This window comes from Cyprinodon tularosa, unplaced genomic scaffold, assembly GCF_016077235.1.
Source record: "Cyprinodon tularosa strain WSP-4 unplaced genomic scaffold, ASM1607723v1 ctg526, whole genome shotgun sequence".
Lineage (NCBI taxonomy): Eukaryota > Metazoa > Chordata > Actinopteri > Cyprinodontiformes > Cyprinodontidae > Cyprinodon > Cyprinodon tularosa.
Genome location: NW_024039259.1, coordinates 894,411 through 921,342, shown reverse-complemented (window position 1 = coordinate 921,342; position 26,932 = coordinate 894,411). Strand labels below are relative to the sequence as shown.

At 40.2% G+C, this 26,932-nt stretch overlaps 1 protein-coding gene across 2 annotated transcripts in view; it reads right to left on the bottom strand.

Moving 5' to 3' along the window:
- si:ch211-243j20.2 (uridine-cytidine kinase-like 1) overlaps nucleotides 1-26,932 on the bottom strand; it is a 53,619-nt gene that overhangs the window by 13,514 nt on the left and 13,173 nt on the right. The window contains exons 4-8 of one of the 2 annotated variants that reach the window (XM_038304147.1): nucleotides 22,529-22,699; nucleotides 18,490-18,561; nucleotides 14,498-14,687; nucleotides 13,729-13,790; nucleotides 8,589-8,605 (exon numbers count right to left, since the gene is read on the bottom strand). In XM_038304147.1, coding sequence (XP_038160075.1) covers nucleotides 8,589-8,605; nucleotides 13,729-13,790; nucleotides 14,498-14,687; nucleotides 18,490-18,561; nucleotides 22,529-22,699 — 512 coding nt within the window. The remainder of the gene's footprint in view (nucleotides 1-8,588; nucleotides 8,606-13,728; nucleotides 13,791-14,497; nucleotides 14,688-18,489; nucleotides 18,562-22,528; nucleotides 22,700-26,932) is intronic. The other variant, XM_038304146.1, reaches the window with a different exon arrangement.

Sequence of the window (26,932 nt, the reverse complement as noted above, 5' to 3'; positions counted from 1 at the left end):
ACGTTAATTTTGTGGCTCTTTTGACTCACGGTAGCGTTTCTGCTCGCGCTGAGTTGTTTTCAGTTTGTTTGCCTAAGCCCACCAGTAGCGTTTCTGCTCGCGTTGGGTTCTTCTATAGTTTGTTTATCTACACTCACCAGTGGCGTTTCTGCTCGCGCTGAGTTGTTTTCAGTTTGTTTGCCTAAGCCCACCAGTAGCGTTTCTGCTCGCGTTGGGTTCTTCTATAGTTTGTTTATCTGCACTCACCAGTGGCGTTTCTGCTCGCGCTGAGTTGTTTTCAGTTTGTTTGCCTAAGCCCACCAGTAGCGTTTCTGCTCGCGTTGGGTTCTTCTATAGTTTGTTTATCTACACTCACCAGTGGCGTTTCTGCTCGCGCTGAGTTGTTTTCAGTTTGTTTGCCTAAGCCCACCAGTAGCGTTTCTGCTCGCGTTGGGTTCTTCTATAGTTTGTTTATCTGCACTCACCAGTGGCGTCTCTGCTCGTGCTGAGTTCATTAGTTAATAATCGATTTGCTAGTGGCGTTTCTGCTCACGCTGAGTTTGGGACCTCTACGGGGGTTTTCCTACAACGGAGTCGCCAGTAGCGTTTCCTGCTCGTGTTGACTTGTCCTTGGTAGCGGGCTGATCACGCCTTTCAGCAGTATGATGCTGGATGATTTATGTTGCTCGACCTGTCTGGCTCCACTTCTGCCCGATGACGGGCATGACTTGTGTCCCTCCTGCCTCGGTGTTGAACATCTCCGGGAGGCGCTGTCAGATGACGCTTGCCCCAACTGTCGCGTCATGCCCCGGTCGGTCAGACTGGATCGGTTGGCTGCACTGGAGCAGCCTACCGACTGGGCGGGCGCTTCGCCGCATGCTCGTTTGCCGATGGAGAAAGCGGTGTGCAAACGATCTACTGTGGCTGCACCTTCAGTACAGACAAAGCGTGCTAGACGGACCGATGCAGGGAGGTTGTCCACGAGAGTGGATCATCTCACTACTGAGCTGGCCCAAATGAAAGCCCTCCTCCAGTCCTTTCAGACTGCTGGTGATCGTGGCACGGCTCTCCCTACCGAAAAGGATGAAACGTCAGTCAATGACGACGATGCTGTTTCTGTGGCGGCCTCTGGCACCCATTTCTGTGAGGACCTTCCGGAGCTGGGCTCCGGGGCCTCTGGGTCGGACTCCATTGCCTCCCAGGAGGATACGGGGGAGTCTGTGACATCCGCTATTCGAACGGCTCGTGCCCGTTTACAAATTAGTGTTCCTCAGGCCCAGCCTGCGGCTTCCAGCGCCTTCTTTAGGCGCAGTAGGTCAGAGACTGCCTTTGTGGTTCCTCCCTCGGCGGAGTATGTGCGGGAACTGCATGCTTGCTGGTCAGACACCAAGGCGTTTTCACGTCTGACGACGGATGGCAGGGTCCTGGCAGCTATGCAGGAGGCACCCAAGGTTGGCTTGGGGCAGATGCCAGCGGTGGAACCGGGCATTGCCTCTCTTATAATCCCGCCTGATGAGGCCTTGCGGCCCAATGCCCGTTGTCCGCGTCCTCAGTGCCGTATTACCGACGATCTTCTCTGCAAGGCCTATGACTCTGGGGCCCGCATGGGCCGGATTGGGAACTCTCTCTCCCATCTTATGCTGGCCCTGTCTTCCTCCTTGGAATCTGTTCCGCTGGATCATGCCACGCAAGGCCTGGTTGATGCATCTCTGCAGGCCTTTGCTCTTATGACGAGGGAACTTGGACGCACACTCTCCACACTGGTTCATGCTCGCCGCCAGGTCTGGTTGGCGCAGTCACCACTAACTGAGCCTTGTAGGAGGACCCTCCGGGCCCTGCCTGTGGTCCCGGGGGAGCTTTTTGGTTCTGCGGCACTGGACGCCTTGGACAGTACAGCTCAGGCCTCTAGAACGAGGCAACAGCTGGCAGGGCTTCACAGACGTGATCGCCAGCCAGTAAGCACCTGGGCAGCTGCGGGTCCTTCACGGAGGTCCTTGGTGCCTTCTCCTTCTCCCACTGAGCCCCAGGGTCTGTTATCAGGTCAGAGATCAGTCCAGAGACCTGCTCTAGATCGGAGGAACAGAGCTCGAGACCAGGCTGGGACAAGGTCCTTTCATCCCTTTCGAGCCGCGCAGTCTGGCCGGCGTCCTCCCGGGCTTTCGAAGGGCCGGGGGACCCGCAGATGATGCCTTAGGGCCCGTCTTCAATTCCGCCGCCGGCCACCTATCCCTGGTCGGGTCAGGATGACTGTGATCCACGACCCGGTGAAGGCACAGGCACTGAACCAAGAAATCTGCACCCTGCTGGCCAAGGGTGCTATAGTGCCTGTGGACCCCCTGCTGGATCCAGGGGGCTTTTATTCCACGTATTTTCTGGTTCCGAAGAAGACCGGGGGCCTGCGTCCAGTCTTGGACCTCAGAGGCCTGAATGTGTACTTGAAGGCCATGCCCTTTCATATGCTGACCACCAAGGAAGTGTTGCAGGCGATTTCCCCGGGCGATTGGTTCACTTCCATAGATCTCAGGGATGCTTATTTTCACGTTCCGATCGCTCCGCCCCATTGGCGGTTTCTTCGTTTTGCTTTTCAAGGGAGGCATTTCCAGTTCAGGGTCCTCCCGTTCGGACTTTCACTGTCCCCCAGGGTGTTCACCCGATGTGTTGCAGCGGCCCTCTCTCCTCTGCAGGCACAGGGATTGAGGATCCTCCCATATCTGGACGACTGGCTCATTTGTGCTGCGACATGGGACCAGGCGGTTCGAGATACTCGGTTAGTGCTCCATCATGTGGGATGCTTGGGCTTGCAGGTGAACATGGAGAAGAGCAGTCTGACTCCCTCACGGGAGACTGTCTTCCTGGGCATTGCCATGGATTCCATCTCAATGACTGCTCGCGCGTCCCCCCAGCGGGTGGACAGTATATTGAGCGTGCTCCCGGAATTCAGGCGCGGCATGGCGCTGCCTCTTGTACGGTATCTTCGACTCTTGGGCATGCTTACAGCTGCGTCCGTCGTGGTGCCCTTGGGGCTGCTGTCATTGCGGCCCCTCCAGATGTGGTTGAACAGCTTGAATCTGGATCCCACACGGAACACTCATCGTCTCCGAAGACTTCGGGTGGGGCCTCAGTGTCTTCAGTCTCTGTCCCAATGGAGGGTGAGGTTGTTTATGACCACAGGGGTCCCGCTCGGTTCCCTCCCGTGTCGTCGGGAAGTTGTGTTTACAGATGCATCCTCCACGGGCTGGGGTGCAACCTGGCGGGGTCAAATGGCACAGGGGACATGGTCCCAGCGGCAGGGCAGGGAACACATCAATGTCCTGGAGTTACAGGCTGTACTTCTGGCTCTTCAGAGCTTTCTTCCAGGCTTGCGGGGGAAGCACGTGCTGGTGAGGTCAGACAACACCACAGTGGTCTTTCACATCAACCACCAGGGGGGAACGAGGTCAAGGAAACTGTTGTGCTTGACTCGACGGCTTCTGACCTGGGCAGCTCCACGCATAGCCAGCCTCAGAGCAGCCTACATCCCAGGGCCGGAGAACGTGCCAGCAGATTTTCTATCCCGTCAGAAGCCGCTTCCAGGAGAGTGGAAGCTTCACCAAGAGGTGGTGGACTGCATCTGGAAGGTCTTTGGCAGGGCGGACGTGGACCTCTTTGCCTCAAGGGACGCATTTCACTGTCCCCTTTGGTTCTCGTTGGACAACAGCAGCCCTCTGGGCCACGATGCTCTGGCACACTGACCCTCCTTTATGCCTTTCCGCCATTCAGCCTACTTTTTCAGACCCTCCTCAGGGTACGTCAGGAGGGGCACAGGGTCCTGCTGGTGGCCCCCTACTGGCCAGCGAGGACTTGGTTTCCTCTACTGTGCGAGCTCAGCTCCGGCTCGCCAGTGCGTCTCCCCTCCAGGAGAGATCTTCTTTCCCAGATGGGGGGTCAGATCTTGCACCCCGAACCGGACCGGCTCCAGCTCTGGATTTGGCCCCTGCAAGGCCGGGGTCCACCTTCTCAAGATACACTGGGTCCATAGGGCATACAATGGCTAATGCATGGGCGCCGTCCACGCTAGCTGTCTATGCTAACAAGTGGACGGTCTTTGCGACCTGGTGCCGTGATAGAGGGCAGGACCCAGTGCAGTGTTCAGTTTCTGACATACTGACCTTCCTGCAGGCATTGCTGGATCAAGGACGGTCTCCATCTACCTTAAAGGTGTATGTGGCTGCCATTTCCTGTTGGCATGTTGGGCTGAATGGTTGTTCTGTGGGCCGAGACAAGGATGTTGTACTGTTTTTAAGAGGTGCTCGGCGTTTGCACCCACCCAACCGCCCTGTGGCACCGGCGTGGGACCTTTCTCTTGTGCTTGAGGCTCTTCGGTCCCTCCCATTTCAGCCCCTGGCGTCGGTGGACCTCAAATGGCTCTCACTGAAGACTGCGTTCCTTTTAGCTATGGTTTCCGCAAAACGTGTAGGGGAGTTACAGGCTCTCTCGATAGCCGAACCCTGCTGCCGGTGGAATCCTGATGGCTCAGGCGTTACACTGTGGGCTGACGTAGCATTTATTCCTAAGGTATCACTGCCAGCAGGCAGCACCCAGCCTCTCCATCTTGCCCGGTTTGACTCCGGAAGTCCCTCTGAACCACTGTGTCCTGTTCGTGCCCTTGAGACATACATCAATGCCACTGCATCCTTCCGAAAGACAAATAGCCTTTTTGTTTGCTACGCTGGCTCACGGAAGGGTCAGGCACTTTCTAAGCAGCGACTTGCACACTGGGTTGTGGATTTGATCTCCAAGGCTTATGCCTTGCAGGACCGGCCACTGCCGGCGGGAGTGAAATGCCACTCTACAAGGGGCATGTCGACATCGTTTGCTGCTATGACTGGGGTGCCATTGGATGTTATATGCCGTGCGGCCTCCTGGAAATCACCTAGTACCTTTACTCGGTTCTACAGGGTGAATGTGGCTGCGCCCCATCCGCTTCAGGGAATCCTCGAGCAGCATGCCTCTACATCACATTAGGTGGGTGGTGTAGTCGTTGTTCCTTGAATGTTGCTGATTCCTCGTGACCTTGTTGATATGAGTTATCCAGTGCTTGAAGCACCGCCTCTGGCGGTCAGTAGGGATGAAATAGAACGAAAGTTACTACCGTAACTACGGTTCTATGAATCCCGGATGACCGCCAGAGTGCTTGGTCCCTCGGAATCTCTGCTTTCGCGAGAAGATTGAGGGATTGATTGCCGGGTGCCACGTGACTATATAGAGTCACGTGGGTCCCCGGCAGGTCACAGCTGACTTTGTTGTCATTAATACTCGACCTGCGCATGCGCATGAATGATCATTCAGTGCTTGAAGCACCGCCTCTGGCGGTCATCCGGGATTCATAGAACCGTAGTTACGGTAGTAACTTTCGATTTATGTCACTTCTCATGTTTTTCTGTTGTCCTCTTATGTGTGTTCCTTTCCCCTTGGCTCCCTCGTTGTCTCCTCTCACACCTGCTCCTTGTCAGCTCGTTAGCCCTGCCTTTGTCTCAGTCAGCTATATATGCTCTCCCTCTTCTCTCACTCCTTGTTGGTTCCTTGTCTTTGCTGTCTTCCACCTACCTCGTCTCTCATTGGCTCCTCCTGTTTGGTTTCCCAAATGTCTCCATAGTTGTGGTTTGCTTTTCATTATTAGTTGGATTTTTGGATTCCTGCCTTCGTTTACTGTTTTTGCCCCATTAAAACTCCTAGAAATCGCCTCTGCATATGGGTCCTCACCCAAAACCCTGATAATAAATTATCATCCAGAATTGTAGAAAAACGTTCCTTTTAACAGGCTAGTGCAGTTAAGCAACTGTCCTTAACATTTTCTCACTTTCTTTTTATACTTTAGTTTTAAAAACTGTACATTTACACTTTTACTTGCGTAAAATGCTTAAGTTGATACTATAACTTCTATAAGTGTTTTTAATCAGTAGGATTTATGCTACTTCTTGAGTAATAAACAATAATTTTGACACCATGGTAGTTGCACTGGAAAAACTGAAACCTGAGTTTGTCATTTTTTCTTAAACTAAGCAGGTAAGAAAGACATTTTTCCTATAGAATGAATTGATTTACTTTTATAATAAGAATAAAATAGTCCATCACCTTATTTCAAAGGCATACGATCTAGTTTTCTTATTTTAATGGCAAAAATGCTCATTCCATCAACATATTTTCTTATTTACCTGCTCAAATTAAGGGCAAATACCCTTTCTTATACTTATTTTTAGGTCAGTTTTTACAGTTTGGGAGAAGAGAAAATTATAACCAGATTGGATGAAGGTAAAGGAGGCGTTAATTGGCAACAAGTTGATTGGATGTTTTTTTGTTTTTCAAGATACATGGAAACAAAACAACGTTTATATATATAATTTACAAACTATGGAAGAGGATTAGGGCCACTGGAAAAAAAAAAAAAAAAAAAAAAAAAAGATTAACAGATTTTAAAATTTTATTTCAGTTTAATATGGGAAAAAAGTCAGAATTCTGACTTTAAATAATCTCAGAATTCTGACTTTAATCTCAAAATTCTGACTTTAATCTCAGAATTCCAACTTTAATCTCGGAATTCTGACTTTAATCTCAGAATTCTGACTTTTTTCTTATAATTCTGACTTTAATCTCAGAATTCTAACTTTGATCTCAGAATTCTGACTTTAATCTCAGCATTCTGACTTTAATCTCAGCATTCTGACTTTAATCTCAGCATTCTGACTTTAATCTCAGCATTCTGACTTTAATCTCAGAATTCTGACTTTAATCTCAGCATTCTGACTTTAATCTCAGCATTCTGACTTTAATCTCAGCATTCTGACTTTAATCTCAGCATTCTGACTTTAATCAGAATTCTGACTTTAATCAGAATTCTGACTTTAATCTCAGAATTCTGACTTTAATCTCAGCATTCTGACTTTAATCTCAGCATTCTGACTTTAATCTCAGAATTCTGACTTTAATCTCAGAATTCTGACTTTAATCTCAGAATTCTGACTTTTTTCTTATAATTCTGACTTTAATCTCAGAATTCTGACTTTAATCTCAGAATTCTAACTTTGATCTCAGAATTCTGACTTTAATCTCAGCATTCTGACTTTAATCTCAGCATTCTGACTTTAATCTCAGCATTCTGACTTTAATCTCAGCATTCTGACTTTAATCTCAGAATTCTGACTTTAATCTCAGAATTCTAACTTTGATCTCAGAATTCTGACTTTAATCTCAGCATTCTGACTTTAATCTCAGCATTCTGACTTTAATCTCAGAATTCTGACTTTAATCTCAGAATTCTGACTTTAATCTCAAAATTCTGACTTTAATCTCAAAATTCTGACTTTAATCTCAGAATTCCAACTTTAATCTCAGAATTCTGACTTTTTTCTTATAATTCTGACTTTAATCTCAGAATTCTGACTTGAATCTCAGAATTCTAACTTTGATCTCAGAATTCTGACTTTAACCTCTTACACCCTAAGGGGGTATAAATAAATTTCTGCCTGACAAAAACACACAAAAGTAAATCACTTATAGCCTCACAGCTATTAGATTTAAGAAGAAACTTTTGGTACGTCTGTAAAGGTAAGATGTCATAGAATGGTTTTCTGGTGTCAGCACCATTGTAGCTTTGACCCTGCCTGAAACATTAGGGACAAAATACAAAATATTTTGCATTTTTTGTACCTCACCAAAATTTTCTTTGAAATAAACATTGCAAAACACTACCAAAATATTATTTATAGCACAAAAAAGTAGTACAGACTTTTAAATCTAAATGTTGTGTAAAAATATACCAAATTTGGACTCAATCAGATGAATCATATTTATTTTAGAATGGTATTAGTGAGAAATTTGCCATTTTGGCACATTTATCAATAAATGTCACCAAACTGTGCCAAATGTGTTTTTTACATCAATACTGGGGGTTTGTTAAAATTACGAGGTCACGTAGCAGCTGGACCCACCGGTGGGTCCGTAGGGTTCTAGGGGTTAATCTCAGCATTCTGACTTTAATCTCAGAATTCTGACTTTAATCTCAAAATTCTGACTTTAATCTCAGAATTCTGACTTTTTTCTCAGAATTCTGACTTTAATCTCAAAATTTTTTATCTTAATGTAGATGGGCACCATGAAGATAGAGATGTGGGAGCACTCAGCTTGACTGACAAAAATGTGAGTTGTTTGAGAGGGCCAGTAACACATTGGTGGAAAATGAAGGAATTAGGCAACTTTTTATGTGCCCGAGGGATCCCCTCATTAATGGAGGAGTAGAAGGTCATTAAAACAAGAGAGCTAGTCTCTAAAACAGATTCTGACTTTTTTCCTATGTTAAACTGAAATAACATTTAAAAATCAGTTAACATTTTTCAGTGGCCCTAATCCTCTTCTGTAACAAACACCAAATAATTACCCTAATTAATATTTGTAAGAGGTGAGAGAAAATGAAAAATCAATGTTTGTATAACGAAACGCCCAAACTATCAAACACTCCATTTACAGAGGATCCTAAACACAACCCATCTTCATTTTTTAACAGCAGGGAGTGTGAAGCAAATGTTTGGCTGCAATGAGAAAAATAATGAAATAAAAAGCCGTTACAGTCGTACCTCACATTGATCTCACGCTGGAATGGTTACACAGCATTCAGCCAGGCAAGGAGGGGTCAGGCACATACGAGGACACACACAGAAACACATACAGTGTGAGTGAAATAAAAGAAAATCAAACCTCTAAAGCCAAAAAGAAAAAAAAAAACACATTTGTCTGCTAAAACGTATGACTGTAGACACCTCAACCATGAATATTAATTTCATGTCTGGCTGAACAAAAGTTTAACAGTGTCATAAATCAGGTTTAGTAAGTGAAACCATTTTATTTCATTTTTAAAGAGAGTTTGAAACAGTGATTTTATCGGTTATCTCAACAATTTGCCTGGTAGGCTGAGCCAAAGCCTTTACAGATCAACCCTCATATAAAGCTGCTGTTTATGAAATTCACATACTGCAAGTATATGACCTAAAAGTAGAGACTTTAAAGAGGAAATCTTTTACGGTTTAATTTAGGAAGAAGTGTCTGCATTTATCCAGCAGATGACCAATAAAAGCGGTTTTAAAAGATCAATTTTACATTTTTTTAGGACAAAAGAATCCTTGAACACAAAGTTGGTTAATTTTCCATCTGACTCTGTTGTGAAAAAGACAAAATTAGTCCAACAACGTGAGTTTAAGGCTCATCCAATTCCTATTTGGAAAATTTAAAAGAGAATCGGGGCCCTAAAAAGGTAATTATGACAAGAAAAAGTTGGATTTTTTACTTTTGATTTCAGTGGACTTTTTTTTTGTTGGTCCTTCTTTTTTGCTAAAAAAAAACTAAGTGAAAGTAACAACTTATAACAATAAATCAATGGCTAAATTAAAATAAAGCATTCTGATTCTGATAGGAGTTAAAACAGCATCTAAACTTCCTGTTTAGATCAATTACCACCACCATTAGACTGCTGAATGTTGTATAAAATGGGAGTTGGGAAAAAAACGCTGAACGTTGGAAAACTGGAAATCATATACTAGTCTATCATTTATATTTGATAACCATGTTTACATTTTATCACTGCTGCATTTTAAAAATGGAAATGTCTTAACAGCTTACTGAACAAAGTTTCTTTTAGTATTTACTCTGTGTGGACAAAATGGCAATAAAGTCTAAGTCTAAATGTAATTAAGTGATTTTAAGTCAATCAAAGTATTCCCAATAATTGTTTTCATTTTGAAACTTAATTGGGATAAATTACAGGGGAAAATAAGTAGTTGATGCACAAAGGTTAAAGGGGAACGCCGTTTTTTTTTTTTACATTATTACATCATGTTCTACTCACCCATGACTTTTGTGTCATTTGGAGCCGTTCTGAAGATATTCCGTTAGGTTATATCCAACTAACGTCTTCCCCGCGCACCAGACTGGAGTCGTGACAGGCAGCCCGGGCCACAGGCGGCTACGCTAGCTAATCTGAATCTTTAAATTCCAATTCGAAAGTGAGATCATCTGTGGTATTAGCACTAGACATCTTCCAGTGAGTAAAACCAGCAGCAGTTCAGCGGACAGGATGAATGAATTGTAGCCGGCGTGCGCGGATAACGTCATACACACTCTGCTTTGTTTTTAAAAGATATAAATATAAAAGATATAACCGCGGATGTCTGGTGGACAGTGATTCGCCTACATGTTAAGAATGCTGGCGTACCATAAATGATAAATTATGAACAGTTTAGTTTGTGGCTTCAACTCGTTGCCCATAGGAAGACATTACTTGGATATAATATATATCTGAATATCTTCAGAACGGCTCCACATGACACAAAACTCATATGGGTGAGTAGAACATGATGTAATAACGTAAAATCAAGGGCCCAATGTAAAAAAAAAAAAAGAAAAGGCGTTCCACTTTAAGCAAGTTTTCTCACTTCTAGAGTACGAAGAGGTCTGTCATCTTCATTGTCAGTAAAGTTCATGGGAGAGAAAATCTAAAAATAAATCCTGGAAATCCTATTTTATGATAAAAAAAAAAAGTGTCAAAAAACAAAAACAATTATCTGAATCTAATTGATTCTCATATAAATCCCTAAAGATAAATTCTTATAACCGAATAAAAAATATATATATTCTCCACTTTCCTTACAGCTGCTATGAGCTACTATTACTCTATGAATTTGCTGTTGAAAGTTAATATAATACTGTTTTTTTAAATAGGTTTAATAGGTTTAATAACAATATAGTAATCTATTTTAAGATTTAACCAGATTGAAAATAATCAATTCTCAATCGAAATCAAATTAGTTATCAATTACTTTTGATTAATAATCTGCATTTTAGTGCATATAACACACATTACATCATCTGCTCCATTGAACTGGTTGCCTGGTAAAAATCAAAGGCACGTGTTCAAACACGCCGTTCAAACCAAAGAGCCATCTAAAAACCTGGGGTAGACTCCAGCACAGCAGCTTGATAAATAATTAAAATATGCTTTCATATCAGCTGTGCTGCTGCTATCAACACCTTTGTTTATACACGTTTGAGATCAGTGTGTTTTCCAGTGTAGTCCTGTTTCTCTGACTGTGACTGACTGGATGTGCTCTCTTCATCCTCTGCTTCTGTCTCCTTGAACCCCAGTGGGCCTCAGCAGATGGCCGCTAACACTGAGCCTGGTTCTGCTGGAGGTTTCTTCCTGTTAAAAGGGAGTTTTTCCTCTCCACTGTCGCTACAAGCATGCTTAGTGTGAGGGATTGCATTCCAATCAATGAGTCGATGCAATCAACTGGTTTTCCTTAGATAGAAAACTTTGAATCAATTTGACTGCATGATCTGCTGAACTCCAAAGTGGCTTAAGATGACTTGTGTTGTGAATTGGCGCTATATAAATAAACTGAATTGAATCGAACATCCTAGTGATTTTACCTACAATGGAAATGCCTTCATTCTTTTGGAAGTGGGGAAACCTGCAAAGTAGGCGGTGCATCTAATACTTATTTCTCCCCAGCATAGAGGAGTTTCCTCTCCATTCATGTTGCAGACTGCAGGCGTCATTCAGTGAGCGTAAGTGATGTGCTCTGCTGATGGCCGTGAATGAATAAGTTGAAGGTGGAACCGATCATAGTTAGCTGTTAGTCGTAAAGTGAATGGATGACAGCGCAATGAGAAGAAGAAAGATGGAGGACACTTCTCCTCTGCTTACGGCGTCATTAATCTCAGATAACGACTGAAGAGCAGCCTTAGCGCGGTCGCTGAGGTGCAGTGAGGAATAATGAGATGAGGCATGGGGAATGAAGGGAGCAAACAAAGTTTATGTAAATATAGGTGCTAATTTTTTGACTGAAATTGTATTTCATCTTATTTGGACTCGTTAACATTTAATTTTGGAAAATTCTTTATTAAAATGGCTGTGCATTTATCAGCAAGCTGCAGGGAGAGCTGGCTCACTGCCGTTTACTTTTCTTCTTTAAAAGTCGCTTCCTGCTTAGACTGAAAAAAAAAAGTACAAGTAGACGGCTAAAAAATGGAGCAAAAAAAGTATGGCATAAATAATTCAATATACGATTTAGAGCTGCAAATGATTCAAAAAGGAGAAAATCAAGCCGCACTGAAGGTGATCTGAATACTTTTAAATGAAAAAGGTTTTCAGGACTTGTAAACTATTTGTATTTTTTATTTCATCAGCAGATAACGGATGCATTACTCATTACTAGTAGCTGACTTTTGACATTTTAATCTACAATGAGGGCAAAAATTGCACAAAATTTGAAGATGAATATAAAACATCTTGCTAAGGAGTTCTAACAACTTTTAAGTTTTCATTCCCGGCTGCAGAATGTTTGAAGCACAAACATGATTAAATCCTTCAGATTTTCCTTTAAACGGGGCAAAATATTTTCCTCATGTTGGGCAGAAGTGTTGATATGCTAAGACAAATAGGTCTTTGATGTCTCTTCAAACTTTAAAAAGTCTTAAAATTACTTTTAGACCCCAATGTTACCGATTTTTTTGCTTTTTTGCTGAGATCCTGAAAAAGAAATATAATATAATATAATAATATGGACTAAATTTTCAGTAAAATTATATAATAATATAATAGGTATAATAATAGGCATATTAAAAAAATACTGTCAACCATTGGATTCTCATTTCTGGTTCTCAGATGCTTCTCTGCTGCATTTCTTAGATATTCCTCAGTTTGGAACAAGGTTACTGGACATCTTAGTCATTTACCAGAATTCAATTTCACAGACGGAAGTCACAGAAACAGATGGACAGATAGTAGGAAGGAAGGAAGGAAGGAAGGAAGGAAGGAAGGAAGGAAGGAAGGAAGGAAGGAAGGAAGGAAGGAAGGAAGGAAGGAAGGAAGGAAGGAAGGAAGGAAGGAAGGAAGGAAGGAAGGAAGGAAGGAAGGAAGGAAGGCAGGAAGGATCAATTAACAGGTAAACAGATAAAAAGACAGATGGATCAAAATTTCCAGTTTTTAAAGCTAATATTGTTTTTTCTTCCTCTGTCTACATGATCAAAGCGATACAATGAGGATTGTTACACAAACCAGAATTTAAAAGGAAAAAGAAATCAAAATAAACATCAGAGATAGCAGATAGAGGGAACAGCAGTGAATAAATGAAAAAACATGATATATCCATCTGTTTCTAATCAGCAGCTGTTTAAGTTTCACATCCTTTTCCTTTTGTTCATGGGTCAAGGTTGGTTTAGACAGCTTCATGTCTCTTAAGAAACTGAAAAGTTAAACACTGCTTCTTATTACTTATTTAGGTTATTCTAGCGTTTTAAAAAATATGTTAAATGAATTAAAACAAATGTAACAAAAGGTAAAAGAAAAAAATCTTGTAAAGCTGGAAAGATGGACCTTTCTGCCTTTAAAACCTGACAGGCCATGTTCACACCTCCACACTTTACAAGCAGCTCCACACTTCTCCATTTTATTGGGGGAAATTCTCATCCCAAGGGTATCGAACCACTGCAGAAGCAGCCCAGCTAAAAACGCCACATCTTTTTCTTTTTTATCCAAATAAAGCAGACTTTGTTCAAATTGTTCTTCGGCTCGGTAAACAGTGAGTCTTATCAGGGCCGGCAGCTGAAGCAGCACTTTTCAAACACACATCAACGCATTTCTGTCTGAAAGGTGCTGAAATAACTAAAGTGAGGCTTTAGCTGAGTCAGTGAAACAGTCGGGAAATTATTGGGAATCCTCACCTTCTCCAGCTGACTGTGGACGTGCTGAACGATCAAATCTAAAGCCACAAAGTTGTCTCCACCTGCAGGAAAACAAAGTTGAGCAAATGAAATCCGCAACTTTAACAGAGCCTGCAAATGCAGAAAAACGGTATAAATCAGAGTAAAAGTGACAGAAAACACAGAAAAACATCATTTTCTTCCTTCATAATTGCAGATTTTATTTCTAGCAGATCCTTACGGAGAATTAGCCTCGTGAGACCATCCTGATCTCGCGAGCTTTCGAGATTTCACTCGCTAATCAGTCTGGAGACTCTCCGTTGAAGAAAATTTGGAGCCGTTCACCAAACGAACGTCCAATCAGCGTTGGCTTTGAGGCGGGTTAAGGTGTGACGCAACGAGAATCGCGACAGTTCAGTCTAAAGAACATGGCGGCTTCAGCCGATGAAACTAGCGTTAGCGTGGCTAACGAGCAAGTTTTATCGGAATTACAGAGTATGAAGAGCAAAACACTGCTCTGGAGGCTTTTCTCAGAGGAAAAGATGTTTTTGCTCTTCTCCCGACTGGTTTCGGCAAGAGTAGCCTGGCTGTTAGTACGTCATATGCTTCGTTGATCTGACTGGTTTATTTGGACCGTCTATCACCAACATAGGCCAATCAGCTAACCAGGATTTTCACCCCTTCCCAAAATTACTTCAACGGAAGGTTTCCAGATGGATATGTGAAGCAAATCCATCTGACGGAGTCAGGTTAACGGAGAATAGCGTCAGTTTGAAACATTCCTACTAACCTCTGGGAACCACGATGTCGGCAACCTGCACCGTCGGCTCGATGTACTGCTCAAACGCTGGCTTCACAAACTTATTGTATTGTTTGATGATGCCGTTGATGTCGCGTCCACGCTGAGACACGTCCCTCTTCAGCCGGCGTATCAGCCGGATGTCTGAATCTGTGTCCACAAACACCTTCATGTCCAGAAGCTGCAGGAACAACAAACAGTTCTGTCAAGTTTACACTTTGATATTTCGAAATTTTTTCCAATTATTTCAAAGTTTATAATAATTTTACTGCTTATTGAGCAACTAGACCAAAACAAATCTGATTTATTTAAATAATGGATTCTTCATGTACGTCTTACTGGCATGTTTTCTACTAATCATGATTCCCACACAGAGGTGTCAATTAACAAAGTAGAAATACTTTGTTACTTTACTGAAGTAGAACTTTTGGCTATAAATTTAATGGTGTCATTATTTTTTACTTTTACTCTTTACATATTTTGGCAAATATCTACAGAAGAGGATTAGGGCCAGTGGGAAGAAAAAAAAAAAGTTTACTGATTTTAATTTTTTTTTTTCATTTTAGTATTGGAAAAAAAGTCAGAATTCTGACTTTTTTTCCTCAGAATTCTGACTTTTTTTTCCTCAGAATTCTGACTTTTTTCTCATAATTCTGACTTTAATCTCAGAATTCTGACTTTTTTCTCATAATTCTGACTTTAATCTCAGAATTCTGACTTTTTTTTCTCAGAATTCTGACTTTTTTCTCATAATTCTGACTTTTTTTTCCTCAGAATTCTGACTTTTTTTTCCTCAGAATTCTGACTTTTTTCTCATAATTCTGACTTTAATCTCATAATTCTGACTTTTTTTTCTCAGAATTCTGACTTTTTTCTCATAATTCTGACTTTTTTTTCTCAGAATTCTTCCTTTTTTCTCAGAATTCTGACTTTAATCTCAGAATTCTGACAGATAACAAACATGTTAGCATCAAGCCATAGCCATGTCTGTTTTAGAGACTAACTCTCTTGTTTAAATGACCTTGTGCTCCTCCATTAATGAGGGGACCCCTCGGGCACTTAAAAAGTTGCCTAATTCCGTCATTTTCCACCAATGTGTCACTGGCCCTCTCAAACAACTCACATCTTTGTCAGTGAAGCTGAGTGCTCCACATCTCTTCCTTCATGGTGCCCATCTACATAAAAATCCAATATTCTGAGAAAAAAGTCAGAATTCTGAGAAAAAAGTCAGAATTCTGACTTTTTTCCAATACTAAATTGAAATAAAACTTTAAAATCAGTAAACTTTTATTTTTTATTTTTCAGTGGCCCTAATCCTCTTCCGTAAATATCTATACTTTCTACTACTTATATTTTAAAAATAGACTCGTTAGTTTTGTTTCATTTAAGCTAATTTTCATTATGGCCTGTATGTCTTTTAAAAATAAAACCCCTCAAAATAATTTGTTTCATCCAGATAATTCATTTCTTTGTGGTTGGACTCGGTGCTGCCCCAACTTGTTGTTCACCACATAACAAAAGAAATAGCTTTTCAAGATGATGCAAAGTTAAATTTGACACTGTTACCATTTGTTATAAAACTAAGAAAAAATTATGTCTAAGAATTGTAGAAACATTGTCCTTCAATGGGGTAGTGCAGTAAAGTTTCTGTTCTTAACATTTTGTCCTCCATTACGTTTACTTTTATATTTTAAGTAGTTTTAATAGTGGTACTCTTGCAAGTTTAAATCTTAAGTTGATACTCTTACTTCTACAAGAGTTTTTTTTTTTTTTTTTTACAGTAGCCTAACCCTAACCCTACTTCTACTTGAGTCATAAACATTAATACTTTTAACACCTCTGTTCTTACAGTGCTAATTGGGAACATTGCTAGCTTCTTTTCTGCTTATAAAATAATAACACTGCAGTTAAATACTTTGTGTAAAATTTTAAACAGGTAAAGTTTAAAAACACCCAAAAAACTGTTCCTTTTTTTTTTTTTTTTCCAAACAGGCAAGTCAAAGTAAGTCGAAGGTCTTGCATCATATTAGCAATTGGACTTTGACTAGGCCATTTTAAAAGATGAATTTATTTTGAAACAAATAATCCAAACAAAGCTACAGTAGGATGTTTAGAGCAGTTTTTTCCAGTGGGAAGCTGAAGCTTTGTTTGTTTTTCCATTACAACAAAAGCAATTGAGAAATTAAACCATAAAATTTTCATTTCCAGCTTATTAAAAAAAAAAAAAAAAGGGTTTTGTATTTTTTCATACTTTTTCAAAACCAAAAATTTTCTCAAAATGTATATATATATATATATATATATATATACATACATAAATATTCTCCATTCTTGACGCGCACATCGGCCACAACATTTTTTTTGTAATTTTTGTAAACATCCATGCAAACCAATAGAAAATAATCTTTGCTCCTCACTCCAGAGGAAAGCCCGCCTCCAGATGAAGAGATAATATGATCCAAAAAAGGCAATTTGAAATTCAACCTTAAAAAAAGAAAAAAAAAAAAGGATCATACAAATCTGTAAAAAGAAATGATATAAAATTTGAAACAAAAAACATTTAAGAACACACATTTAGAGAAAATAATCAAGAAATATCTGAGAAAACAGCAAAGTTAATCTTAAAACTTTTCATTTTCGGCATTTTAATTTTCAAATGGTGTATTTTTTTTTATAAAACATGGTCTTTACTTGCAGCAACAATGGAACAAAACTCACTGCATATAAGCCAATGGTTCAGTTAAATTCATGTTGAAAATCCAGCTCTATATTTCTAATGAAATTCAAAGCTCCTTGCATCGTGCTCCCTGGACACGGCCTCCTAACCCAGACCTGTTTATTAGCTCAGCAGATTAGCAGCTATAATTGGCTTCAGTTACCAGAATGGACACAAAACACAATTAATCACAGAGGACAATGACTGTTACCGACTGAATAAGAGGGTAATCAGCAACACCGATGGGTCTCATGGGAGGCTGGCCGCCTTATCACTACAGCCCAGTGAACACATAAACGTGCAAACACCAAGAGGGTGGAAGAAACGATGCATAAGAGCAGGACGTATTTACCGCTGGGATCATCGTATGGATTTTTACTGACCGTAAACAACCTTTCAATAAAAGACAAATCAATTTCCTCTTTAATAGAATTTCTACTTTTCATAATAAAGAGTTTTCATTAAGCAGATTGAACTGATTCCTTACATGGACTTAAAGATAAGGATGTCAAAAGGTAAAAACAAACAAGAAACATCGGAAGGGATATATAAAAAAGAAAAAAAACCAGAAAAAAAGAAAAACAAAACTCACTTTTACTAAATTACAACTTAAATGTTGAATATTTGCAAGAATTAACAGATTAAAAAAGATCCCCAGGGCCTAAAGCTGTGAAATCAGCAGCCCTGGGGGGGTAACAGCTGCAATGAGCAGATTCTGCTATGATGGCGTTTCCCTGAGGGTCACAGATGCTGAAATTAAAACCAAAGCCTGAGAGAAAACAACAGCAAGAGAATAAAGAAGAAGAAATAGAAAGAGAAATAAAAACAACAAAATAATGGAAAGACTTAAAGGTCATTGCTGCAATTTCCTTCATCAAAACGATTCATTTTACAGAAATAAAACATCCAAAGAACATCTATGGTTGTGCAGAAATAAAGTATTATATAAAAACATAATATGCATTTAGTATTATTCTATTTGAACATATAAATGCAAAACAGAGCTCATGGGTTTGAATTTGCATGCAGTGTTTTGGTTGAAAGATGCTGTAATGAGATGAGGGCAAAGATTATTAAATGAGATAAACAACATAAAAATACCAAAAACAATCAAAAAGTGATTTCAGGCTTTAAAAGAAAACACATATAGCTGAATGTTGGTTCTCCTTCAGTGCATTTAATCGATTCACTGCCTATAATATGTCCAACATGCAAACAAATATGAAGGATTTACCTTGAAAAACAAATACAAATGAAATTCTCTTGCCTTTAGCAGCTCTTTGTTGGCGAACGCCAAGATGCCCTCGAAGATGACCACATTAGCTCCATAAACGGTTTTCTGCCACAGAAATAAATAAAAAAGAGGATTATAATGATGTGATCAGCATGAGGGTCCACACAGAAAAACAGATTTAATCTGAACGCAAAAAAACTGGAAAGGACGACCTGAGTGAAGTTGCCCCCCCCACCTTCTTCAAATCAGACAAAATTAGCGTCAAACTTTTGTGCTACGTTTGTGCAGCAAAAAATTTCGTTTGTGCTGCTATCGTTTTAAAGATATAAAGAAATATTTCTAGGTGTCTGACCTGAGTGAAGTTGGCCCCCCCATCTTCTTCAAATCAGACGAAATTAGTGTCAAACTTTTGTTCCATGTTTGTGCTGGTTTGTGCAGCAAAAATTTTTGTTTGTGCTGCTTTGGATTTAAAGATATTAATGAAAATGTAAAGGTCAAAAGGTCAACCAGCCCCCCCACCTTATTCAAATTAGACAAAATTAGTGTCAAACTTTTGTGCTACGTTTGTGCAGCAAAAATTTTCGTTTGTGCCGCTATCATTTTAAAGATATAAAGAAATATTTCTAGAGGTCATGAAAGGTCAACCAGCCCCCCCACCTTATTCAAATCAGACGAAATAGGTGTCAATTAACTCAGCTCCGTTTGTGCTGCTTTGGATTTAAAGATATTAATGAAAATGTAAAGGTCAAAAGGTCAACCAGCCCCCCCACCTTATTCAAATTAGACAAAATTAGTGTCAAACTTTTGTGCTACGTTTGTGCAGCAAAAATTTTCGTTTGTGCCCCTATCATTTTAAAGATATAAAGAAATATTTCTAGAGGTCATCAAAGGTCAACCAGCCCCCCCACCTTATTCAAATCAGACGAAATAGGTGTCAATTAACTCAGCTCCGTTTGTGCTGCTTTGGATTTAAAGATATTAATGAAAATGTAAAGGTCAAAAGGTCAACCAGCCCCCCCACCTTATTCAAATTAGACAAAATTAGTGTCAAACTTTTGTGCTACGTTTGTGCAGCAAAAATTTTCGTTTGTGCCGCTATCATTTTAAAGATATAAAGAAATATTTCTAGAGGTCATCAAAGGTCAACCAGCCCCCCCACCTTATTCAAATCAGACGAAATAGGTGTCAATTAACTCAGCTCCGTTTGTGCTGGTTTGTGCAGCAAAAATTTTCGTTTGTGCTGCTTTGGATTTGAAGATTTGAAGAAAGTGGGTGGGCTGGTTGACCTTTGATGACCTCTAGAAACATGTCTTTATATCTTTAAAATGAAAGCGGCACAAACAAAACATTTTTGCTGCACATAGGAGCACAAACGTTTGACACCAATTTTGTCTAATTTGAATAAGGTGGGGGGGCTGGTTGACCTTTTGATCTTTACATTTTCATTAATATCTTCAAAGCCAAAGCAGCACAAACGCCAATTTTTGCTGCACAAACCAGCACAAACGGAGCTGAGTTAATTGACACCCATTCGTCTGATTTTAAGAAGGTAGGGGGACTGGTTGACCTTTGATGACCTCTAGAAATATTTCTTTACATCTTTAAAACGATAGCGGCACAAACGAAAATTTTTGCTGCACAAACCAGCACAAACGTTTGACACCAATTTTGTCTGATTTGAAGAAGGTGGGGGGGCCAACTTCACTCAGGTGAAAGGACGACGTCTTTATCCTAAAATATATTCAAAGTAAGGCTGCAAATAAACATTATTTTGATAAAGGCTTCATATGTTGACCATTCTTTCATTTAACCCAGAACCATCAGACAGGAAAAACTGCTTAACGGGAGATTTTTTAGTTTTTATAGAATTTAAACAAGGTGATGAAAATGATGCTACTTGAATTCTGGATAGAACATATTCACAAAAAAAGAGGATTATTCCTGCTCTATCAAAGGTATATTTTCTTTACCATTTTGGCTCGTTAAAAGTTGTCAGTGGGATGTTCTTTCAGGAAACGGCCCGTTTTAGTGTCTTTACTGCAGTAAATGATAAGTCGATTACTGAATTATGTGATTATTATTTCAATAATTAATCAAACCTGGGGTTTTTTTTTTACCCCTTTTGAAGCTAAGCTTTTCTGAAGTATTAAAAATCTCTGCATTTATAGCGATGGTCGTTAATGTTACACAAGTCCGGAAAAGATCCAGAACCCCTGCTGTAGATCCCACCCATCCAGACTCTGAGTTGTTGGACTCACTTTTCAGTAAAATGATTCAGGAAATTCACATCGACAACAAACAAGCTTGAAACTGTTTTATTCCCAAAGATGTGAAGCAATCCCCCACTGTAGACGCAGCATAGTCAATTTCATGACTAGTATCCTAGTTTAGGGGGAGTGTTGGCCTAGTGGTTAGAGCAGTGAGCTTGAGGTCTGAGAAGGTTGCAAGTAACTGGTTTGAATGCCACTGCTTCCACTCTGGGCTCCTGAGCAAGACCCTTAACCCTTGATTGCTCCCCGGGCGCCACACAATGGCAGCCCACTGCTCTCCAAAGGGGACGGGTCAAATGCAGAGGTAAATTTCTCCAATGTCAGATCCATCCATCCATCCATCCATCCATCCATCCATCCATCCATCCATCCATCCATCCATCCATCCATCCATCCATTTCTGTCACGAATATCCCAAGCAGGGTTGCGATGGGTGCTGGTGCATTATAACCAGCTGTAAATATTTATATATTTTTAACCCATCAGGATTTATAAAGTATTTATATATTAAATATCCATCCTTTTTTCATTCATCCATCCATTTTTCATCACGCTTTATCCCTGTTGGATTCGCGAGGGGTGCTGGTGCCCATCTCCAGCTGTCTACAGGCGAGATCCACCTTGTTTGTCCAACGGACAAACAACCTTTCTCGCACAGAACCACACCTTAGGGGAATTTAGAAAAGCCAATTAACCTAACAGTCATGTTTTTTGGACTGTGGGAGGAAGCCGGAGTACCCGGAGAGAACCCACGCATGCTCAAAGAGAACAAACTCTATGCAGAAATGACAAAATGACAAGCTGCAAAAAAGTTTAATTATTATCAGTTATTAAAATCGTAGGCTAAGCTAACTTCCTGTAAATAAATCCCACTACTCCACCTGTGTACATATTTTCATACTTGCTCTAGGGATGCTATTTGGCTGAGGTTTAAAGACAAGAAAATTACTAAAAATGTTGAAGGAAAGGAGAAAACATTGGGGAGAACAAAACAAACGAGGAGCTCGGAGACTTTATGTTCACTCTGGGCCAAAATCTCTGCCTTTTTTAAAATCTGCTTCATTTTAAAGGTGAATGGGATGAATGCACCTGCATTGATTCAGCACAGCAGAGCAGAGAGGGGGAAAGTTGGTTGTGGAGCGAGAGCACAAATTTTAACAAACACGGGGGTGTGTATTGATTTTTCAATGATCTGGATTCACCTCAACATGTTTGAGCATCGTTTAAAATAAACGGAAAAAGAAACTCCAGTTTTACCAGATAGAAGTAAAGAAAAACCCTAAAAAAAGCTGTAAATCATCACCATTCGGGATGCGAGGGGACACACCAACGTATATACAGTAAACCAGGCTGCAGCTACAGCAGATGGACCTTCTGGGGCCAACGCTTCCAGGCTGCGACACTTAATTACATTCATCAGAGTACAAAAGGCCATAAAATGATTCCAGAGTCGTAGGCCGAGATGGGCGATTTCCCATGAGGTGTTGTTCCATTCAGCCATGAAATTACATCGCAAAGAAATAAAGAGATGTCAGAGAGCTACACATAAAGACGGATTCCTCAGAATGGCTTTAGCTGGAGATTTGTCTACATGGTGTGTGCTTATCGATGTGGAATACAAAGCTTTTACTGTTATCAAATTAGCAGGAATCTAAATTAGAAACAGCTAATATAAATTATTTTAACTGCAGCAGTAATAATAACCTGGACATTAGGTTTTCATTTGATAAAAGGAAACCTTCAAAACCTTTTTTTTTTCTTAAAAAACAAAACAAGAATCCCAAATAAAAACACTTTCTCACCCATTCCTTGCGTCTGCTGTGGTTGGTGAAGTCATAAACAGGAACTTTGATGCTTTTCCCCTTCTTCAGCTTCCTGAGGACGGTGATCAGCAGCTCAAAGTCGAAGGCATCGGGGTGATCAAAGTTATACTCATTTTTAGCAGCAAGCTCCTGCTCTTCTTTATTTAACACCTGAGACACAAAAAACCAGCGATCAGCGACGATGATATGCTACATGGGTTCAAGTCCACTTAGGAAGGATGGAGAGACGGAACGTATATAGAGACAGATTGTTAAAAAGAAAATAAAAGCCCATGCTGGCTGTGCCCAGGTAGCACCATCACTGGTAGATAGAACTAGCCTCGTGAGACCATCCTGATCTCGCGAGCTTTCAAGGTTTCACTCGTAGATCAGTTTGGAGACTCTCTGTTGAAGAAAATTTGGAGCAGTTCACCAAACGAACGTCCAATCAGCGTTGGCTTTGAGGCGGGTTGAGGTGTGTCGCAACGAGAAGCTTGACAGTTCAGTATAAAGAACATGGCGGCTTCAGCCGATGAAACTAGCGTTAGCGTGGCTATCGAGCAAGTTTTATCGGAATTCCAGAGTATTTCTTCACTGAAAGAAGAGCAAAACACTGCTCTGGAGGCTTTTCTCAGAGGAAAAGATGTTTTTGCTTTTTTCCCGACTGGTTTCGCCAAGAGTAGCCTGGCTGTTAGTACATCATATGCTTTGTTGATCTGATTGGTTTATTTGGCCCATCTATCACCAACATAGGCCAATCAGCTAACCAGTTTTTTCACCCCTTCCCAAAATTACTTCAACGGAAGGTTTCCAGATGGATATGCAGAGCAAATCCATCTGGCAGAGTCAGGTTAAGATAGAAGCGGTTTCTGCATCTTCTTTTTCACCTGTGATGTCCGTTATTACAACTATAAAGTTTTTATAGCGTGGGAAAGGAGCAGCCAAGGATCTTTTATAAATAAAGATGAATGCTGTGCAGCTGCTATACAAGAAACACCAGCCATCAATTGGCTTTTTATTTTTATTTTCTTTATTGTAGAAGTTTAGACCTCATTAACTTCAACTCTCCCAAAATTACATTATTTCAGCTTTACTACTTCAAAATATCTTCTTTATGAATACTGCAGGGTTTCTGCTATATCTAACTGATCAGCCACAGCAAAATAAAAGTTGCCACATCTGCAGCATAAATAAGAACAATACATATGAAAACTTTATGCATTTGATTAGGGCTGCAACAATTAATCGGATAAATCAAATTTTGCAATAATTGTCAACTAATTTGGTTAATTGTTAACTGCAGTATAGAGACTCTAAAACATGTCTTTAGATGACAGAGGGACCCACTTAGCGCAGTAATTATATCAAAACTGTAAAACAATATATAAACACTTTCCATATAAGGTAGAAATGTCTGTCTATATGCTCTATCCAGAACTCCTTAAGTTGAAAAGTTTTTGTTTTACCTGGTTTCATTTAATAACAAATCTTATTTAAGAAACCTTTTGCTATTTGACGATTAATCGATTAATCGGATGTTTAATGTTTAATCGACAGATTAATCAATTTTTAAAATAAACGTAAAATAATTATTTTGCTAATTGATTAATCTGCCCAATATTTTTTCAATTAATAATCAGATAACAAAAGGTTCCTTAAAGAAGTTTTTTACCAAATGAAATCAGGGAAAGTAAAACTTTTCCCATTGCTGGGTTCTGGATAGATAAATTTTTTTTTACATATTATTTTTTTTTTTTTTAACAATCTTGGTATAATTACTACTCTAAGTGGGTTGCTGTGTCAACTAAAAGCAGATTTTATCGATTAATCACTAGTAATCAGATTAATTGTTTCAGTGCTACATTAGATATAGCATAAAGCTACTTTATTTTGAAAAACCAACACCACTAGCTCATGTGAAGTTGGATATTGGCCAGCTCATTTATATAAAACTGTCGGAACCGTTCAGTTCGACTGTCTCGGTTCGATTCGCCTGTGTTGCGTTCGGTTCATGCGCTGCTCCTTTTTCTCATAGGCGAAGCGTTTACACTCCAGACCAGAAGGTGGCGGTACTGCGACCAAAGCCAACCACCAGTAGTAAACAAGAAGAAGAAGAAGCGAAGCAGCGTAGCCGGGTGTAGCAGAAAAAAAATCAGTTGAGGAGAATTGTGTGGGTATGGCGAGTGGGAAAGAACAGGAGTTGGAAGACGCGCCAGCAGCACTTTATAGGTCTGCTGTATGGGACCACTTTGCATTTACGATGACGGCGGAAAGAAAGTTGTGGATAAAAGTGAAACAGTGTGCAAGCATTGTGCAACACGTTTTGTTTATGTTAACAGCAACATGACCATCATGTCATGCTAACCCCGAAATCCCACATACTCCGTCAGCGCTCCGCCCCGCTGCGCTCCAGACCGCCTGCACAAAGCAAAGCCTCCAGCCTCCGCTGTGGCTCCAGTCCGCTCCGCTCTGAGTTCCTTGGAGATGGTAGAGGGCATGCGCGAGATGATTAAATTCAAAGCAGCAAAACATGCGGAAATGATTCATGGTTTCCGCGGATCATTAAAAATAATTACAATTCATTATTTATTTTTTTCCATTAATTTCATTCATTTTTATTTTTCCATTAATTTTTATAAAAATTTTTATTTTTCGGTGTAACAATAAACATATACCGAACCAAACCGTGGATTTTGTGAACCGTTCCACCCCTAATATATACATATATAAAATATATTACGTACCTTTATATATATTTGATATATATATATATATATATATATATATATGAGATGAAAATACTTTGTCATCTTTACTGTCGACAGGTTGCAGCCAGCCACTTTTGTTGAAATTTGCATTTTCCCATTCTCTACATTTTTCACGCCTCAAGCTTCTTTTCCTAACTTATGGCTTTACGATAAACTGGAAGCAGTTCTGTGCAAATATGTCGCAATATAATATATCTGACAAAATGGTTTTTATGAAAGTGTTTTCTTCTTTAGATAAAGCATTTCCAACAATCACATTTAAAGCTACAGTGTGTAATTTTTAGCGACATCTAACAAGTTGTATTTTATGACAACTCCGAAATGAAGCACTTTCTTGCCTAAAATGAGAAATGTGGAGCATCATGTGAAGTTATACTTTGGTTCTGGTTTCACAAATAAGGAAATCTTTTAGCACCAGCATCAAATTGGGCAGGATGTCTAAGTGGACTCAGGTTGTTGTTTGGTGCTGCTGGTCGGCCATTATCTGCTGGTCGAAGCTCAAAGCTTTCTTTCTGAAAAGGGTTCTGGTATAACGACTTTATTCTCGTAACATTACGTCTTTATTCTCGCAATATTATAACTTTACTCTCATAATGTTACAACTTTATTGTCAAAATAAAAAAATCTCTAGCCTGGACCTAATACTCCGTCGAGAATAAAGTCGTAACGAGAAGAGTAATAAAATTACACGAATAAGTTAATAAAATTAAAAGAATAACATCTTTAAATTATGAGAATAAAGTGGCAACGAGAATAAAGTCGTAACATTACGAGAATAAAGTCGTAAAATTACGACAAAAAAGTCACAATGAGAATAGTCATAAAATTACGAGAATAAAGTCATAATATTAAAGCTACAGTGTGTAATTTTCAGCGACATCTAACGTCCAGACTGCAGACCGCAGCAACATGAACATCTCCCCCCCACCGCTTCTCCCCCCCAACAGTACGGCGAGCGTTACAGGACAAAATGTCTTCCACGACGTCCGCATCACCTACCTTCTCAAGTGATGAGGTTTGTTTACATAGATAATTTTACAGATAGTATTCTCAGGCATAATACTGCCATCTATTGTTCAGTACCGTCTCAGTTCATCTCTCTCAACTTGCCGTAGTTACTTTCGAGCGTAATGGGCGATCTCGCAATCGCTAGTTTGTTGGCTCTGCGCTGCCGTAGCGCAAAGATGTCTGCCTCCATGGCTGCGGGACCCGCTCCTATGTAATTATAAATAACGAATTCTAAGGCAACGCAAATATTAAGGTTAAGAGGCTGAGCTTGTAGATGATGATAAATAACATAGTTATGTATAATATATTACATTTCTGACTGTATATCCCTGTAATTATTACACACTGTAGCTTTAATTAATTTTAATGGCAATTAAGGTCTTTATTTAAAACATTTTTACAATTTAATGATTTTTAATGACCTGCGGAAACCCTGTCTATTTGGAGACTTTACAAACCCTTTTAGAAAATGTTTTTTTCGAACAAGAGACAAATTTAGTGACTTTTCTCTGTTTTTTTCAAAAGTTTACCAACTTCTTGTAAAACCAGCAAAGCTAATTTTAGTCTCACAACAGCAACAAGCGCTGTTCTAAGCGTCGTCTCTGACACAAGCAGCCGATTGTCCTGA